We start from the raw sequence: 18,327 nt of genomic DNA, 5'->3' as shown, positions 1-18,327 counted from the left end.
AGGGGGATTCCCTGACACTACATCTGTTAAACCTGTATGTGAAAAAAGCCCTCCAGCTGCTGCCAGTGTCTCTGAATGAGCTTTCAGCAGAGAGCAGAGGAAATGTATCTTATGTACAACATAAACATTTTAAATTGTGTGTGAAACCTGAAACCAGAGGCTTTTGATATACGGTAACTCTGCAGTCTGACAAGCAAAAAACAGTGGAAAAAAGGTTTTTATCCTGCGCTGCTGCTGTATGAAGGCTTCTTATATACTATATATATATATATATATATATATATATATATATATATATATATATATATATATATATATATAGTATTTTACAGCAGAAATGCGAAGTGGTGCTGCTCTCCGACTGGGTGGTGCCAGGATACTGCAAGGAAGTGAAGAGAGAGCGCTTCAATAGTGCATTAAAATTTTTATTGCAAATGGTCGCAATGTTAAATAACACGTATTAGAAGTGAGGTTAAAAGCGCGTGTAGTTGGCCGCCCGTAGCTCACCTCTCCATCCAAAGGTCTGGCCAGGACCCAGGATCATGGTGGAGCTCCTTCGCCGTATCGTTCAGAATTGCGGGAGAAGTGGGGCGTGGCCTAAACTTGCGAGTACCGACATGTCACTACCAGTTTCGGCATATACCACGCCTTCATCAGATGATCATTTCATCTCCAGATCATTTTACCTTGCAACCATTTGCAATAAAAATTGTAATGCACTGTTGTCTTTCTCCCTTTACTTCCATGCAAAAAAACGCTAGCAGATCCTCAAAATGCTAGAGGTTTTTGGAGCAGATTTCAAAGCGATTCTAGGCATGTTTATAGACTTTTTCTAAACATGCCTAGCGTTTTCTGGAGCGTTTTTGTGTAGCAGATTTCATATAATGTTACAGTTATGCTGTTATTGAACAGCTTCTGTAATAAAAACGCCTGGAAAACCGCTCTGATCTAGCATTTTCAGAGTGGTTTGAGCTTTTTCTATTCTTTACATTGAGCAGAAACGCTTCTGCAAACCGCAAAAGTGCTGCAGGACCCACGTTTGTGGTTTGCTAAAAACCTCAAACCGCTGGTGGGCACCATCCCATTGAAATACATTAGATTCACCTTTGCAAATGAAACACAATGATTTAAAGCTTTTGCCTCTGATATTTAACATGAAAAGTAAGAAAATGTTTACACAGCCGTTTATGCTAGGTACACACAATACAATTTTCTGGCAGATTTACCTGCCAGATTTATTTTTTTTCAACATGTCCGACCTGAATTTCGATTGCCCCTATTTCCAGCCCCCAGGCGCCATGTGAAGTAGATCTTACTTGCCTAGCAGCCTCTCTCCCATGGGCAGTGGATCCTCTTCCTTGGTCCTATGCTCTTCCTTGGTCCTATCCTCTTCCTTGGTCCTATCCTCTTCCTTGGTCCTATGCTCTTCCTTGGTCCTATGCTCTTCCTTGGTCCTATGCTCTTCCTTGGTCCTATGCTCTTCCTTGGTCCTATGCTCTTCCTTGGTCCTATGCTCTTCCTTGGTCCTATGCTCTTCCTTGGTCCTATGCTCTTCCTTGGTCCTATGCTCTTCCTTGGTCCTATGCTCTTCCTTGGTCCTATGCTCTTCCTTGGTCCTATGCTCTTCCTTGGTCCTATGCTCTTCCTTGGTCCTATCCTCTTCCTTGGTCCTATGCTCTTCCTTGGTCCTATGCTCTTCCTTGGTCCTATGCTCTTCCTTGGTCCTATGCTCTTCCTTGGTCCTATGCTCTTCCTTGGTCCTATGCTCTTCCTAGGTCATATCCTCTTCCTAGGTCATATCCTCTTCCTAGGTCATATCCTCTTCCTAGGTCCTATCCTCTTCCTTGGTCCTATGCTCTTCCTTGGTCCTATGCTCTTCCTTGGTCCTATGCTCTTCCTTGGTCCTATGCTCTTCCTTGGTCCTATGCTCTTCCTTGGTCCTATGCTCTTCCTTGGTCCTATGCTCTTCCTTGGTCCTATGCTCTTCCTAGGTCATATCCTCTTCCTAGGTCATATCCTCTTCCTAGGTCATATCCTCTTCCTTGGTCCTATGCTCTTCCTTGGTCCTATGCTCTTCCTTGGTCCTATGCTCTTCCTTGGTCCTATGCTCTTCCTTGGTCCTATGCTCTTCCTAGGTCATATCCTCTTCCTAGGTCGCAGCTTTTGTAGCTGCTCCAGAAATCTTGCCCTGCTAATACCGAACTTCTGATGGGTTCACTTTAAGTTAGAATTGTTCTATTCCATTTTTTTTCTCCTTTGTACGCCCTCAGACTCCCTTGCCTTAAAGCTGAGATAAATCCTGCAGGTTCAGATGTTTGTTCAATATTAAGTGGAGGGAACAAAGAAGCTGCAATTTTCAATTATTACTTTTATGAAATGCAAAATTGCATAATTCTGTTAAGTTATGATTGAACATTATTCTGCGTAATTAATATGTGTAGGGTTGTTGCCTTTTGCAAAATGTGGCATACAAAAACCATATTTTTCTGCTATCTGAATGAGCCTTTTGTGTTTAATTGTGTTCTCCTTTTCTATCAGTGATACAAATGTATATGGAATGTATGAATGTGAATATCTGTGTTGTGGGAGAAATCAGCGTGGCAGCAATGTGTGATTGGGTTAATTATATGTTAGTACCAACACAAATTTGCTACATTAAGTGTCAGAATTGAGGCACAGCTCAGTAAAACACAACAATCCGAAGCAGGCTTTTACACTGAGAAATGTGTGTGGATTCTCTGCATCTGTAGATTATGGCTGCTGGAGGCCTGGTATAGTCCCGCCTCATCCCATATGAATGTAAAGAAAGACCTACACCCACCCACATGACACCTCAGTAATCGTATGAATCAAATCAGCCCCCGCAGAAAAATTTAAAGTAGAACTCCAGATGCTTTTTAGGAATGCCACTCGAAGCTAGATCATGCATGTCAAACTCCAAATCTGGCCCGCAGAACTGTCATATTTTGCCCACAAGTGGTTTCCCCAGTTTGCATTATGTTTGGCCCACTCTAGGCCTCCAGGGAAGCTAAATCGGAGGTGGAGCCCTAGATCACTGGGGAAGCCATATGGGAAGGAGGGAGAAAGCACTAGAAAATAGGGAACTGAGTGTGTGTGTGTGTGTGTGTGTGGGGGGGGGGGGCACTAGACACTAAAGAAACTGTATAAGGGAAGGAGGGGGGCACTAGACACCAGGAAACTTTATAGGGGAGGGAGTGGGCCACTAGACACCAGGGAACTTCGTATGGGATGGAGGACCACTAAACACCAGGGAGCTGTATAGGGTAGGGAGAACCACGAGATACCAGGGAAGGAGGAGGAATTAGACACATGGAAACTGTAAAGAAGGAGAGGGGCCACTAGACACCCGGGAACTGTAAAAAAAAGGGGGGGGGGGCATTAGACACTAAGGAACATTTTAAGGGAGGGAGGTGACCACTAGTCATTGAGACTTTGTATTTGAGTTCAGAGCCGGGACAAGGTCCTCCAGCACCCAAGGCTGAGACACCAAAGTGCGCCCCTCCATCCCTCCACCCCAGCCGTCACACACTGATTGCTATTAGACTAAGAGGCACCCCAGGGCCCCCAACACCTTGATCTCTAGTTGTCTGGCCAGTAGTCACTTCCATGTATCTCCTTTTCTTATTTCTTTCTGCTTCAAACACAATTAGGAATGACAGCTGAATGAATTGTGCGCCCCCTCTTACACTGCGCCCTGAGGCTGGAGCCTCTCCAGCCTATGCCTCGGCCCGGCCCTGTTTGAGTTTGACACCCTTGATCTAGATGGTGCTTTGCTTTGTCTCTACTGTTATTGGTTCCCAGCCCTTGTGTGGGAGGTGTAAGCAACCAATGAAATTGGCTGAATGCGGCTCCTCTCCAATGAAAATCAACTGGTTAATTTTCTTATCCAGAATGGGACTAGAGGTATTTTATTCAAGGTTCAAAGAGTAGTGGCACACCTTTAATCTAGAGCAGGCATGGGCAAACTTGGCCCTCCAGCTGTTAAGGAACTACAAGTCCCACAATGCATTGCAGGAGTCTGACAGTCACAGTCATGACTCATAACCGCAAATGCATTGTGGATAACAGCTGGAGGGCCGAATTTGCCCATGCCTGATCTAGAGGGTAATCTAGAGGGGAGGGCGATTGATCAAAGAGTGGTTGGTGTCCACTCAACTTAATCAGTATATCTAGGAAAGATCAGCACACCAATGATATGTTCAACATCTTTAACCAGTCATCATCAACTGCAATCACTGGCCTCGCAGCATCCCCCTTTATCACGGCACAAAGACGGGCGTAATAATAGCACCCACTAACTGTATAAGTAATAAAAAGTAGGAAAACACATTTTTATTGAATGTTTTGTCAGTTTTATCCCGCTTTAAGTATCCATAAAGGGCTAGTACTGTACTGTAGTATACATTTTTAAACCCACCATTAATGGTTTTGTATCTTTTTTACAGGACTTCTACCACAGCTTGTAGGTGTTGCACCAGAAAAAGCTATTAAACTGACGGTAAGATTCATAAAAGTAACAATATTTATACATAGATATGCATCGAAATAATCAGGCATATTACTAAACTGCAGTAAAATTGCTGTGTGCTGGTAGCGCATGGCAATTTTACTGATACATACCTAAGTTGCAGAGTATGTTGTGCCACTAGTGTAATGTAATCTTGTATCATTCCAAAATAACTGGGTTTTTTTTCCTTCATGGTCCTAAAAAATAGTGTTAAAATAGGACTGGAAGCGACAAAATATCCAAATCATAAAAAGTTTGCTCCACTAATATCTATACATACTGAAAGTGTAAAAAGGGGGGTTGGAAAGTGTTTTTAAAATATATCTAATCATATTTTATTCCCAGTATTACAGTAATGCTTTCAACACATGTAGATATTACATATGAATAATTCCTTTGTACCAAGTGCAGCCAGCAGGTATAGCTGAAAGCATCACTAATGACTCAATAAAAATGTACTGTCCTGCTGAGCGAATAAATTATTTAACTACATAATGACGTCTGGTGAGTCGAGCATAAGTATGACTAGATTTTGCCTCCCACAGTGCATTCTGGGAGATTTTTATTAGCAAAGATGACAGGAAGCTCCACCCAATCTCTGCTGCTCTTCAGCTCTGTAAGTGAAGAAACATTGTGCATCTTTTTTAAAGTGGACCCAAATTAAAAATACAAGATTTCAGAAATAAAATCTATTTTCTAAATTATAATAATAAATAGCAGCCTTTTTTCAGCTGCATGATGACAAATATAAAATATTTTACATTTATTGGAGGAACCCCTCCCTTCCTTTCATATTGCCGGGACAGAATCCGGCAAACTGGTGGAGTAGGAGGTGTCCGGCAAAGGAGGAATTGCTAATGGCTGCCACCTGTATATCCCTAGTTATGTAAAGAGGGGGGTGAAAAGCATGCACTGAAATGCTTATAGGCTTGAAGGAGTGTTTATTTATCTTCGTATGTGTCAGAGTGGTGCAACCAAATATTTTGAATAAAAAAAAATGTTCGGTTTGGGTCCGCTTTGATAAAGTTTTATTGAACAAGCTGAACGTTGAGTGCATAACAAAGATGGTGCCCTTAGTATCAGGATTTCCCTGATAGCTTAATGCGTCCCTATATGGATTTGAACAAACAGCTTAATTTTGTATTAATATATTAATTAATTTCCTGACATTGACATCTGTCTCTGTTTGTTATAATAAAACGGCATACTATGTTCTGAAATTAATTTCTGGTACCTGTATATGATGGATATAACAATAACCTAATACGGTATGTGTTAGTGTATATGCAAATATTTATAATAAATGTGACAATACACTGTATATTACTGTGAGTTAATGGTAGTCTTATCCTTTTGCAATAAAGCTTTTTAAAGAAATTAAAAAAAATCCCAACGATGATGGTCTTAATTTAGGACAGACGTAGACCTAGTTTAAATTAATAGGTATATCTTAGGCCTGGGACCTACTGGTGGCACTTCACAACAGATCGCAAAGCGCCGGTGATTTCCAAAATGGCGGTTCTTGCAATTCCTGAAGCAATCACGATTTGGCCTTGCATCCCTTTCAATGTTATCACTCAAAATGCTGCAGCACGATCGCTGAGCAAAAGCTCTGCAGTTGAACCATCCCCATAGGGTTCCAATGCCGTATCGCTTTGCTGGGTTGCCCACAAAACGCAAACACTTCTAAAGTGCTGCTAGCGGGTCCCAGGCCTTAGGTAGGAGACTGAATATCTTCACAAAAATATTACTTACTGAACATAGATCTAGGGCCATAATTACAAATCATGGGGCCCCCAGCAAAACTTTGGTGGGGCCCCCAATGTTATACAGCAAGAGGAAGTGGCAGCGCTTTTAGGCCTTGTTCACATTACAGGCGGTTTTGTAGAATTTTAAGCGTGGGCAATTTTCAAAATCGCCCTGAAAGCTCTTGTGCAATGATTCTCTATGAGAGAATTCATATCAGAGCGGTTTGTTTGCGATCCGCTTTGAAAAGTGGTGCTTGGGCCATTTTTGAGGTGATTTGCCTCAATGTAAGGTATAGGAAAGATGCAAGCGATTGCGTGAGTTTTTTGTTTTTTTTTAAATACATTGTATTTATTTTTTCTGGAATTTTTTCCGGATCAAAAGACTGAAGTGGTCTGCAAAAGGGCTTACAAAAACTGCCACAAAAACGAGCGAACACGCAGAAAATCGCAAGAAATAAAGCGCAAAAAACCCCCACCGCGGACGGACACGCGAGCCGAACACAATGTGAACAAAGCCTTATAGTGCGCCACCTGCTGGTAAAACTGCAATTTATAGAATTTTGAAACTTTCCTCTTTTACTGTAGTAATACTGTTAGATATATATATATATATATATAGTTCTGAGGCTGGCTGGCTGCCAATTAACCAGAGGATTCAGTTCAAACTCCTAACCCTAACCTACAAAGCTCTCCACAATCTCTCTCCCCGGTACATATCCTCACTAATTTCCAGATACAAACCTAATCGCAATCTCAGATCGGCACATCATCTTCTGTTGTCCTCCTCTAGAATCAACTCCTCACATTCACATTTACAAGACTTCGCACGCGCTTCATCCCTCCTCTGGAATCCCCTCCCACAACACATCCGTCACTCGCCAACCTTTGTTACTTTTAAACGCTCTCTAAAAACTAATTTATTCTGACAAGCGTATGCGCTACCTTGGGCCACTTCCCTTTGTTCTAAGACCAAATTGCGCTCCTACTAGATATCCTAAAACACACTGCCTTTATATATTGGTTGTATACTACCCCTCCTCTTGTTTCCCCCCCCCCCTCCCCCCATTCCCTTTAGATTGTAAGCTTGCAAGCGCAGGACTTTCTCCTCTTTTTAGTCTTGGAACTAATTATACATTTTACTCATCATGTTACTTTTATCACTGTCGTTACCAATTGTATATTTTGTATTCTGTATTTTGTATAATTTTTTTGTATTTTGTCACTGATTATTTATCTTGTATATTGATGTACACCATTGTCTATTATTATGTACCCCATGTTTGTTTCTTACTTTGTACAGCGCCACGGAATTTGTTGGCGCTTTATAAATCATTAATAATAATAATAATAGCCTAATGTATATGAATATATAAAGATAGGTAAATAAATAAAGAAACCTACTACAAAAAATAAATATCTGCACTATACAGCCTTTTAACTGATGGCAGAATGATATTTCATCCATACTCCCTGTGTTAGGCCGACAGTAGCGTTTGGATGTGGAAAGTGGGGAATGTTGATGTCCTGCGGCTCCTAATCTCCCCCCAATCATCCCCATTTCTCGCTCGCTGCACTTTATCAGTTAGACAAAGTAAGAGGATCCAGTAAGTGTGTTTCTTTTCAGGCCGTCAGCTGTGAGCTGCGCCTGAAGAGCCCATTATGTAAGACGGAAAGGCAAATCACGTCACGTAGCGCGCCTTGTTTATAAACTGCATTATAAATTGTTTATTATGTCTGTGCTGGAATAGAGCAGCGCTGCCAGTAATCGTGGGGAAGAAAGGCGCGGCGCAGAAGATGTTCTGTATATGTAATCATTTTGTTTACTCCTGTTACAATTTCCCCTTTTTTTGTGTAGGTTAATGATTTTGTGCGAGACAAGTTTACCCAACGAGATGGCTCGATTCCGTTACTGGCTGAAATCATGGCTGGCGGCTGCGTGAGTAGCTTCTGCATAATGGCGATTACAAGGATGAAACTATGTTCATTTTACCCCCTTTATGGTGGACAGTAATATGTGTTTGAGGCCTGGTTGATTCTGCTCCAGGAACTTTTTTTTAAAGTGGAAGTTTAAGTTCATCCCGATCAGTAGCTGATACACCCTTTCCCATGAGAAATATTTACCTTTTCTCGAATAGATCATCAGGGTGGTTAGTATAGCTGATATTGTGTTGAAACCCCTCCCACAGTCTGATGTCAGGATCATGGTCATGACAGTGTCCTGTCTGTGAACCTTGTTGCATTGTGGGAAATAACAACTGCCAAGCAACCAGTATTGCCCTCTGCGCATATGTATAGCTATAAAACAAAACAACCTTTTAGCCTATCACAATGTTAGTAGGTGTGGTTATAAAGAATGGCAGTTGGTGCTGTAGTTTTTTTCCTTGTCTGCCAGTAGTAAATATGATGACGTGCAGTCTCATTGAGGATCAAACAATATGAACAAATTACATGGCGAATATTAATAATGTCCTGAAATCTCTTCTATTTTTTTAAATTCTCACGTTGCAATATATTGATTTATCTTTTCCTCTTTTCGCTAAAGTTCCTCTTGAAGCAGAGTTCAAGGTATCAGTTTTTGGACTAGTGATCATTGACATTTGACTTGAGTTCACTTTTAGTTTGCAAATTGAGGCTAAAATAAAGTGATGAGCTAAATAATTGTATCTATCCTTCAACTCCTAAAAATTATTTTTTTTTTTTTTAGAATCCTGTGCTTCTACTTTGTGTGTATCAGCTAATACAATAATGTTTAATGTTGCATTGCCTCATATGCTGAGTGCCTAGAACAGTGATGGCTAACCTTGGCACTCCAGCTGTGGTGGAACTACAAGTCCCATGAGACATTGCAATACTCTGACAGCTCTAAGCATCACTTGGGGAGGCAGAGGCATGATGGGATTTGTAATTTTGAAACAGCTTTAGTGCCGAGGTTTGCCATCACTGGCCTAGAAGCTAAAAAATGTTAATCATTTACCTGTTTTATCTGTACAAGGAAAGAGCTTGATTGCTACCAATACAGGGGCGTAGCAATAGGGGTTGCAGAGGTTGCAACCGCATCGGGGCCCTTGGGCCAGAGGGGACCTGAAGGACCCTTCTTTCACTACAGTATTAGTTCTCTATTGGTCCTGTGCTCATAATAATCACTTCTGTAGAGGCTTTAAATATTGGTAATTAATAACAAACTGTTCCCCATCCCCTTCTTGCACCTCTGACACTGTAGTTGCCATTGGCAGGTTTTGGTGCACAGTATCAATTATCTATAGAGTGTTTGGCGGGCCCCATTGTAAAAATTGCATCGGGGCCCACAGCTCCTTAGCTACGCCACTGTACCAATAGTTCAATTAATTCTTGACTTGAGGGAAACTGCCACTTGCATGCCTGAAGGTTAACTCTTTCAAGGCAGAAAAAGGAACACCGACTATGCTTAGACCTTCTATCTCATCATGTCACGTTACCTCGGGTATCCTTTAAGTTTGACATCAGTTCATTTTGTAGTTAAACTAGGGAAAAGTAAACTGGAGTCAACCTGAACTAAGACTAACAACAAATGGATCACCTGCCATCAAACTAATGCTGAGCTGTAGTCTACTCTAACTGATGCTAAACTAATATGGGAAAGAAGACAAGGTTCTATGTACACTTGCCCTTAAATGGTACCTGTACTTACAAATGTGCTGTGTTCCATCCTTTCTCACCTTGTGGCAGACATATGCAGAATGAGGTAGTGTGGCCTAGTCCACCATGGCATGGCTGTTCTTTGAAAACAGTTGTTTAGATGCCTGCTTCAATACATAGATTGGTTTTAAAATGTCTAAGCAAACATGATAAAACAGCATTCTATATTGATAATAGGGTCCAAAGTTCCCTCCTATTGTTTAGGGATGCATAATCAAGTTTGAGTTCACCCTCTTAGGAATCATTTGTTTTTCTCTGTTCAAAATGTGTAGTTCACCATCCTCAAAAAAGAGTGACTTCTCCATGATGTGTAGGTAGACTCAGGGCCAAATTTCTATAAATGTCACAACCTGAGTCTTGGGTGGCTGCAGCCAAAGGTGGAGCTGTACATAAAAAAATAAAAGGGGTGGCTGGACATGAAAGAGGGTGGTTGTATATGGAGAAGGAGGCTGCAAATTGAAAAAGGAGCCTGCAAATAGCGAGTAACACATGTAAGAGGGTTACTGTTGCCCAAGAGACCAGCACATGAAATAGAGGGGCTGCTATATATGGACAGTACACATGGGGATACTGCTGCACATGGAAGTGCAGCAACAAGAAAGTTGGCCTATGGGTGCTAGAAGTATAAATACAGCTTTGGGTAGACTGCAGAGTTTTGATCTTCAGATTTAGTTCCTTTGTTGGGCCACTACTCCTTTGTTGGGCCACTGTTCCTACTCAGAGGTTGCTGAATCTCACCAGGGTACATATCTTTGTACTCCTCAGTCCACAGGCTGAAATATAACCAGTTGTTTTGCTTGTGTTTGGGTGGTGGACTTTTAGGCCCTGTTTACACTTAGGGCCTGTTTCCACTACTAAGTGATGCGAATGCAGCTACCTAGCCGCATCGCATCACTTCCGCCGCCGGCCGCATCACTTCCGCATCTCCCGATGCGGAAGTGTATTGGAGGAGATGGGACGCGGCTGCGGGCTGATGCGGCCGTGCAAGAATCTGCAGCATGCTGCAGATTCTCTGATCCCTCGGCCCCGTTTCCACTAGGAGCGGTGCGATGCGGCTACATGGCCGCATCGCACCGCAGGTGTCCTGAAACGCATGCACGGCAATGGAAGAGTTTCCATAGCGTGCATGTTGTGCCGATCGGTGCGGAGCGATCCGAGAATCTGCAGCATACTGCAGATTCTCGCATTGACGCATCCACCCGCAGCCGCGCCCCATCTCCTCCAATACACTTCCGCATCGGGAGATGCGGAAGTGATGCGGCCGGTGGTGGAAGTGATGCGATGCGGCTAGGTAGCCGCACTTGCATCACTTTGTAGTGGAAACAGGCCCTTAATCAGTTGGTACACGCTTTTTTTTTCTTCTCCATAGCAGTGCATTGTGAAAAAGATTTCAGTTAAAACACGTTAAGTGTGAAAGGTGCCAGAGGAAAACATGGGCATTACTTTGAAAATCAGTTGTCTTTTCAGTTATAACTGAGAGCAACTGATTAAGTGTAAACGGGGCCTTAGAATGCACATATTTATGTTTCAGTGTGTTGCTGGGTTTGAAAAAAATGAGAATTAAATTAAATGACTATAGCAAACATTAACAGGTCCTGGAAGTGTGTTATCTTATTCGTAACTTCTGTGATGGGAGATTCTTGCTCAGCCAGGTGCTGTAGCAGGGCTGGTTAAGGGGCGCTATGGCCCTGGGGCAAACTGTAGCGTTGGGGGTCCCCCCTCCATTACATCTTTGCTCCCCAGGTCCCTGCAAGTATAAGCAGCCATAATTACCTATTAGTCCCAGCAGGTCAGCGGACGGGCAGCGGCTGCAATCTTAAGCCCAATCTACATGATACGATTATTTGTACGATTCAATTGAATCGAATCTCAATCCGACATGTCCGATCGGGATTCGATTCAATTCGATTTGCCATTGCACAATGGCACATCGAATTGAATCGAATCGAATCCCGATCGGACATGTCGGATTTAATCGGATCGTAAATAGAATCGTAATCGAATCGTACAAAGAATCGTATCGTGTAGATGGGGCTTTGGACACACTGTCTCCCTCCCACTCTAGAGTGGGAGGGAGACAGCGTGTCTCAGAGTGCAGCCGCTGCACATCTGCTCACCTGCCATGACCAAACGGTAATAATGGTGTGAGCGAGGGGAGCAGGCAGAATGTAGCAGGGTTGGCGCTGCGAGGGCCTCAGCAGAGGTCGGGGCCCCGGGGCAATTGCCCCCTTTGTCTCTATGGTAGCACCGGCTCTGTGCTGTAGAGTTCTAATGCTTTTGATCAAGTGGGAAGTGGGAGTAAAAAAAAAAGAAGTCTGATGTCTGACAATGATGATGATTCTTTGCCTTTATTATTTTCTAATTGTGCTCAGACCCTAACTGTGCCTAAATCAGCACACCCTGGCTTTCTTACTTGTATAAATCACATGTGGTTTGCCCCATACTGGCAGAAATGCACGTCTTAAAAAACATGGTTTTCTGCATGGACAATTGTGCTCCAAGCCTCTGCAGAACTGTTGTGTGCACATGAATGTAATAACATCATGCCAGCTTCTTGTAATAACATCATGCCAGCTTTTTCCAGTACTTACAACCAGTCTGTGCACCAATTTGAGGGTAGTTGTAGAGAAGGAGAATTCTGGGGATAAAGATCCTGGATGGACGGAAAACTTAACACCCCTTCCTCAGTGGCGTCATCCATATTTCAATGGGCCTTAAGTGCAATTTAAGTAAAGCATTTATACATCCACTTTTATTAATAAAGCATCCAATAAGAAATTATTTATCTAGCCTTCCTATCCTGATGTTTTTGGTGCTCACTGTCAGATTTAAGAGAAATGGGATATAAAAAAAGAAACAAATATTTTAGCTGGCTTCCATTTTTACTGTTTCTCCATGATGCCAAAAGTGACATCACTTCTGCCCTTTTCTTTTTTTTTTTTTTAACCCAGCTCAGAGTTAGTTTACTGCTTATTTTACAGATTACTATCCCTCCCACAGCAAACATCACCTAGATAACAGACTTACATAACTGTGTCAACTCTTCAAAGGGAAGGGGGGGTTAAATTACCCTCTGGTCGTAGTGCCCTTATCTTATCTGAAATGGGAAGTTTCAGTTATTTGCATTTTGAGATAAGCTTGTTACTGTAGCTAAAAAAAAAAAGACTTCCCACAAGCCTGTTGGCTCTGTACAGTTCAGCACAGTTCAGCAAAGGCACACTGACCAGGTTAAAAAGAAAAAAAAAATAATAAGGGGACATATAGGGACCTATTTTAGAAAAAAAGGGGTTTACATATATATTTGGAGCTTCTTATTTGTGGATGTTACAACCCCTTTAAAATCCCTTTTGCAAAACAGCTACTTAGGGCACACTCCATGTGCAAAGAGGATCATTAGGGAGTCTTGTCCAAAGACTCTTTATTGCTTTACATATTAACTTGAGGGGAGATTCAAACCCTGGTCAAAGGCTCAAACCCTACATCAATGGCAACAGCCATACCAGTAGCATACATGGCATCCTGGCGCTAGGGCTTTCCGGCGCAGGGTGAGCCTATTACCGCACAAATTGGGGGGGGGGGGGCGGAGGGGAGTGTTGAAATACTATTCCTACTCCGAGTCATCACAACTCAGAGGGAGATGTAATGCGGGGTTCCGGCAGTTGCAGACTAAAGCATTATTGCCAGGTAGGGGTTTCTACTAAACACATGCTACGGGGTTGGCATTTGGCTATTACCAGGCTGATACAAATATCGGCCCTGAATGTTTTGGCCACTGGGAGTTGTATTTGGTTGGGTTTAGGCAAAGGCAAGTGGGTTAGGGTTAGGAGACCGGGTAAAGGAAGGATAGATTAATTAGTTAAGGTAGCCATACATCTAGCCATGATGGGCAAATTTGAGCAAGAGACAAACCTCTCTCTGATCAAATCTGATTAGAGAGAGATCTGTCAGCTGCCCATACACCGCAGGCCGATTCCTGATCGATCTCAGTGGGAGATCTGTCTCTTGATCGAATCATGCCATCATTGCTAGATGTATGGCCACCTTTAGAGATGTGGCGTGGCGTACTATACAATACTTTTTACCACCTCCTTGTAGTATGAGACCTTACCTACACCATCTGTTCATAGTATTTGGGATTTGTGGGCCCTCAAATTACATGAAGGTGGTAAAATTGGCCAGTCATTGGCCAATCAAAATTGGATGTGTGCAGGCTCCTTAATTCTGACAATTGAATGTCCGATATTTGTTAAAAATGTAAAGCATGTATTTGGTATTCTTATTCTTAATCTTATTCTTCTAAGAGCAGTAACTGGGAGAAAGATTGACCCCCCCCCCCCCCCCCCCCCCCCCCCCCCCAGATGGTTTTCTGTTGATCTGGGGAAGCCATAATGCTTTATCAGCGTATTTTTAATAAACTGTCCTAGGATGTTTGATCCAGCAGATATGTCATCATTGATACCCTAGATCAGGGGTCTTAAACTCGCGGCCCGCGGGCCATTTGCGGCCCTCGATACAATATTTTGCGGCCCTCGCCGTCAAAAGCTTCCTTATAGTTTGGTTCAGTGCTCCCAAGTAATCCGCCGCACCCCCGCCGCTAAACGAGGGCTGCAGAGCCCCCAAATCGCCCGGGGGGCAATCCGACGGCATTTCCTGGAAGGGGCAGAGCTTTCAGCTTCAGCTCTGCCCCTCCTGACTTCAATCGCCGCACGGATCGCCGCCTCTCCCCGCCCCTCTCTGTGAAGGAAGAGTGAGAGGGGCGGGCAGAGGCGGCGATGCGCCGCGATTGTGAAATTCCTTATGCGGCCCAGCCTCATCCTGACTTTCCCTCCTGCGGCCCCCCAGGTAAATTGAGTTTGAGACCCCTGCCCTAGATACTTTTGCCCCTATGTTTGTGATACTATATGCAATGAAAGGTCTTTACTTAAAGAGGAACTGTAACTAAAGATTTAATTTCATCCCAATCAGTAGCTGATACCCCCTTTCCCATGAGAAATCTTTACCTTTATTTTAAAAGATCATCAAGGGGTTCTTTATGGCTGATATTGTGGTGAAACCCCTCCCACAGTGTGATGTCAGGACCTAGGTCCTGGCAGTTTCCTGTCTGTGAACCTTTTTGCATTGTGGGAAATAACAGCTTGTTTCCAACTGCCAAGCAACCAATATCTCCCTATATATATTAAAGTTCCTCTTTAATTCACATTTTCAGTCAGGCAAATTATAACAGAATTATTTTTTTTTTATTGTATCTCTAGGAAAGTGATCAGCCAGGCTGCTGTTTATTTACATTATGGCTATTTGTACTGTTCCTCAGTGCCAAAGTCAACCGTGGGCGATTTTGATTACCCTATTGAAAGTCACCCACGCAGTTTGACCCCATGGTTTTCTCTACACACCTGCTAATTGCCTCTTATTATTTTTACAGTGCTTGGGAAGCCGTCAGGGTGGTTTGGTCCTTTGTACCCAGAATAAGGGCTGCCTGATACACCCACTCTTGGCTGATCCATACAGTTCCTGTACAGCCTCCTATTTTTCAGAACACTCAGTCATTATGTGTTTGTGACTTTTCCAAACAACAAACTGACGGCTTCCAGTTGTATTTTCGGTACACTGAAGAACGTTGCCAGGTTTTGTAGGTAGTTCCTTTTGTCAGCCTTGTGCAAGAGATGCGTCCTTTCTTAACCATGTGATCTCTAATGACTTCCAGTTGAGTGAAGCTGACATGCTGGGATTTAAGAAAAGGAGGGGAAAAAGTCTCTCCTCACTTGGCACAGAGCTCGGGGCAGCGAGGTTAATGACCCCTGCTGGCTTCTAATTCCTAGACAAATCCCCAGATGGCCTCCGAAGGAGTCTGTTTGTAGTCTCCTCTGATTGGATCTGGCAGGGCAGTGCATACCTAGGCCTTCACCTGTCACTGCACAGAGTTTGCTTTTAGTTCTGTGTGAGAGGTGCTGTTGTGAAGCGAGGGAGAGCAATCAGCAAGAATAACACGTATCGCACAAGCAAGACTTTGTTCCTGCAGGACATCTAGGTGCATCTCTGCAGTGTTTATCCAAGTTTGGCCAGAAATAACAAATTCTGTGCAGACCTGCATGCTCCATGTACAGGGTACCAGTGACCATACCTTAGTCCAGCACAGCGTACTGCAGGCTGGCACCACCTATTCTGGTTACCTCTATGCTGCGGGTGCCATCTTTAGGTTGCTGGACACCAGTTCTTTAGAGAGACACACAAACTGTTTCCTACAGTAGCTGAATGCCTATTTGTCTGGCTGTTATGCTGCATAATAGCAGCATAATTGTCTGGCTGTTATGCTGGGTTTACACCATACAATTTTCTGTTAGATTCTTCTGTTAGATTTTTCTGTTAGATTTTCTGCTAGAATGCATAATTAGATTATTTTCTGAAGAGAATGGTCATTATCTCTGGTGCATTGTCTTCTCTTTATCTCCTGCTGAGTAAAACAATGCCTAATTGCTCGGCAGATAGATCGTAAGATAGATAAATTTCCAACATGTTGAACTTTATCTATCTGGCAGGTAAATCTAACAGAAAATTGTATGGTGTAAACCCAGCATTATGCAGCTCAGGTGTTCTATCTCCACAGGCTATATGTTTGTTTCTGGGATATGGACATAATACAAATAGGTAGATCCTTGGCCAATAAAGGAGACAAGAAAAGGAAGCACACTCTGTAATCAATAGTGATATCAGCAGGCAAGGGCGTAACTAGAAATCACTAGGCCCCCCTGCGTAACTTTGGACGGGGCCCCCCTACCCTCCCTCGCTTTCTAAACAGCTAAACTAAGAACCAATGCTATTCAATTGGCTAGTGCACACTTGAATGTGTTTTTCCCATGCAGACAAAAAGAGACAGCAGTGAAAGGGAACCTAAACTGAGAAGGATATGGACTTTTCCTTTTAAAATAAAGGTGGCCATACACTGGTCGATTTGCCATCAGATTCGACCAAAAGATAGATCCCTCTCTGATTGAATCTGATCAGAGAGGGATCGTATGGCCACCTTACTGCAAACAGATTGTAAATCGATTTCAGCCTGAAACCGATCACAATCTGTGGAGCTGCATATACTAATGCACTGTGCGGACTCCCATGACTGCTCATCCATGCAGTGTTTTTCTGAATCAGCGCCTGCATTTCTTGTGCTTGAAATATTTAAAAGCTACTTCCTCTTCGAACTGTGGTTGGTTTAATCATCTGCAAGCAATTTATATTTAAAAACCGGTGCTACCTGCATAAAAAAAACCTCTGAGCCAGCTGATGTGTCAGAGCTGTGAAACAATCAAATGATGAAGAACTAAGAAGTACAGACACTTAATTTGCCACTGACAAAGTCCCATCACCGAGACAGTGCATGCTAATTCATTGCTGGGAGTGATGTTGATTGAACCCTACGGATTTGATCAACTCTTTGTTCTTGAGATGATAACCGCGACATCTGTCCTGATATTATAAGCAGAGAATCTATATGAAATAAGTGCCAGCCTCTAATCGGATTTATTATGCTTGGGAACAAGATTCAATTAAATTATGCGATGGGAACACTGTACAGACATACCCCATAAGTGATGCAGAGGTTATGTGAGTCTGATCGCCCAGCACAGCCCTGGCTTGTCTTTGTTCTTTTGTTTTGTGGGTGAAATGTGGTGTACGGATATTGCTGGGCGGACTGGCACTATGCTATAGATCTCATAGAGTGGGCACATCAGATGAAGTGAGAAGAGTATGGAGGCTGACATATATATTTTCTTTTTAAACAATCCAAATTGCCTGGCAAATCACCTGCCTCTAATACTTTAGCCATAGACCCCGAACAAGCCTGCAGATCAGGTCATTTGACTGCAGTCAGCATAGAGTAGCTGCATGCTTGTTTCACGTGTGTGATTCAGACACTACTGCAGCCAGAGAGATCAGCAAGACTGCCAGGCAACTGGTATTGTTTAAAGCCCATTTTACACTTGCATTGCAAGTGTGCATTGCGTTACCTTTGTAACCATAGGTTGATGCAACGGCAATGCAAGTCAATGGGGCCTTTTACACTTACCGTGCCGCGTTGCGCCGATACTGTTTATATCACCGCAATCCCATTCCCAACACACAGCCTGCACTGCGTCACCGCAAGCACTACGCTTAACGCATGGCGCTTGGGGTAATGAATGTCAATGGGTGAGGCAGTAAGTGCGAACAACGGAGCGCGGTGCGCATGCATGGACCGATAGGAATTCCAGTGACTTACTTCCTGTCTAGCAGCACATCACTGAGCAACATATGTACCTGTCGGTGCACACAGGGATTCGCTGCATATGTCCCTGTCGGCAGGAGCACTGCATCCCACCACAGGGCAAAAAACAAGTGTGA

General features: G+C 43.1%; 1 protein-coding gene across 1 annotated transcript in view; it reads left to right on the top strand.

Moving 5' to 3' along the window:
• The window catches only part of SLC25A12 (solute carrier family 25 member 12), a 194,416-nt gene that overhangs the window by 131,098 nt on the left and 44,991 nt on the right, over positions 1-18,327 (top strand). The window contains exons 12-13 of the mRNA XM_068245524.1: positions 4,467-4,519; positions 8,132-8,212. Of these exons, the coding sequence (XP_068101625.1) occupies positions 4,467-4,519; positions 8,132-8,212 (134 nt within the window). The remainder of the gene's footprint in view (positions 1-4,466; positions 4,520-8,131; positions 8,213-18,327) is intronic.

Source organism: Hyperolius riggenbachi, chromosome 7 (assembly GCF_040937935.1).
Source record: "Hyperolius riggenbachi isolate aHypRig1 chromosome 7, aHypRig1.pri, whole genome shotgun sequence".
Taxonomy (NCBI): Eukaryota; Metazoa; Chordata; class Amphibia; order Anura; family Hyperoliidae; genus Hyperolius; species Hyperolius riggenbachi.
This window is presented reverse-complemented; position numbering and strand designations above follow the sequence as displayed.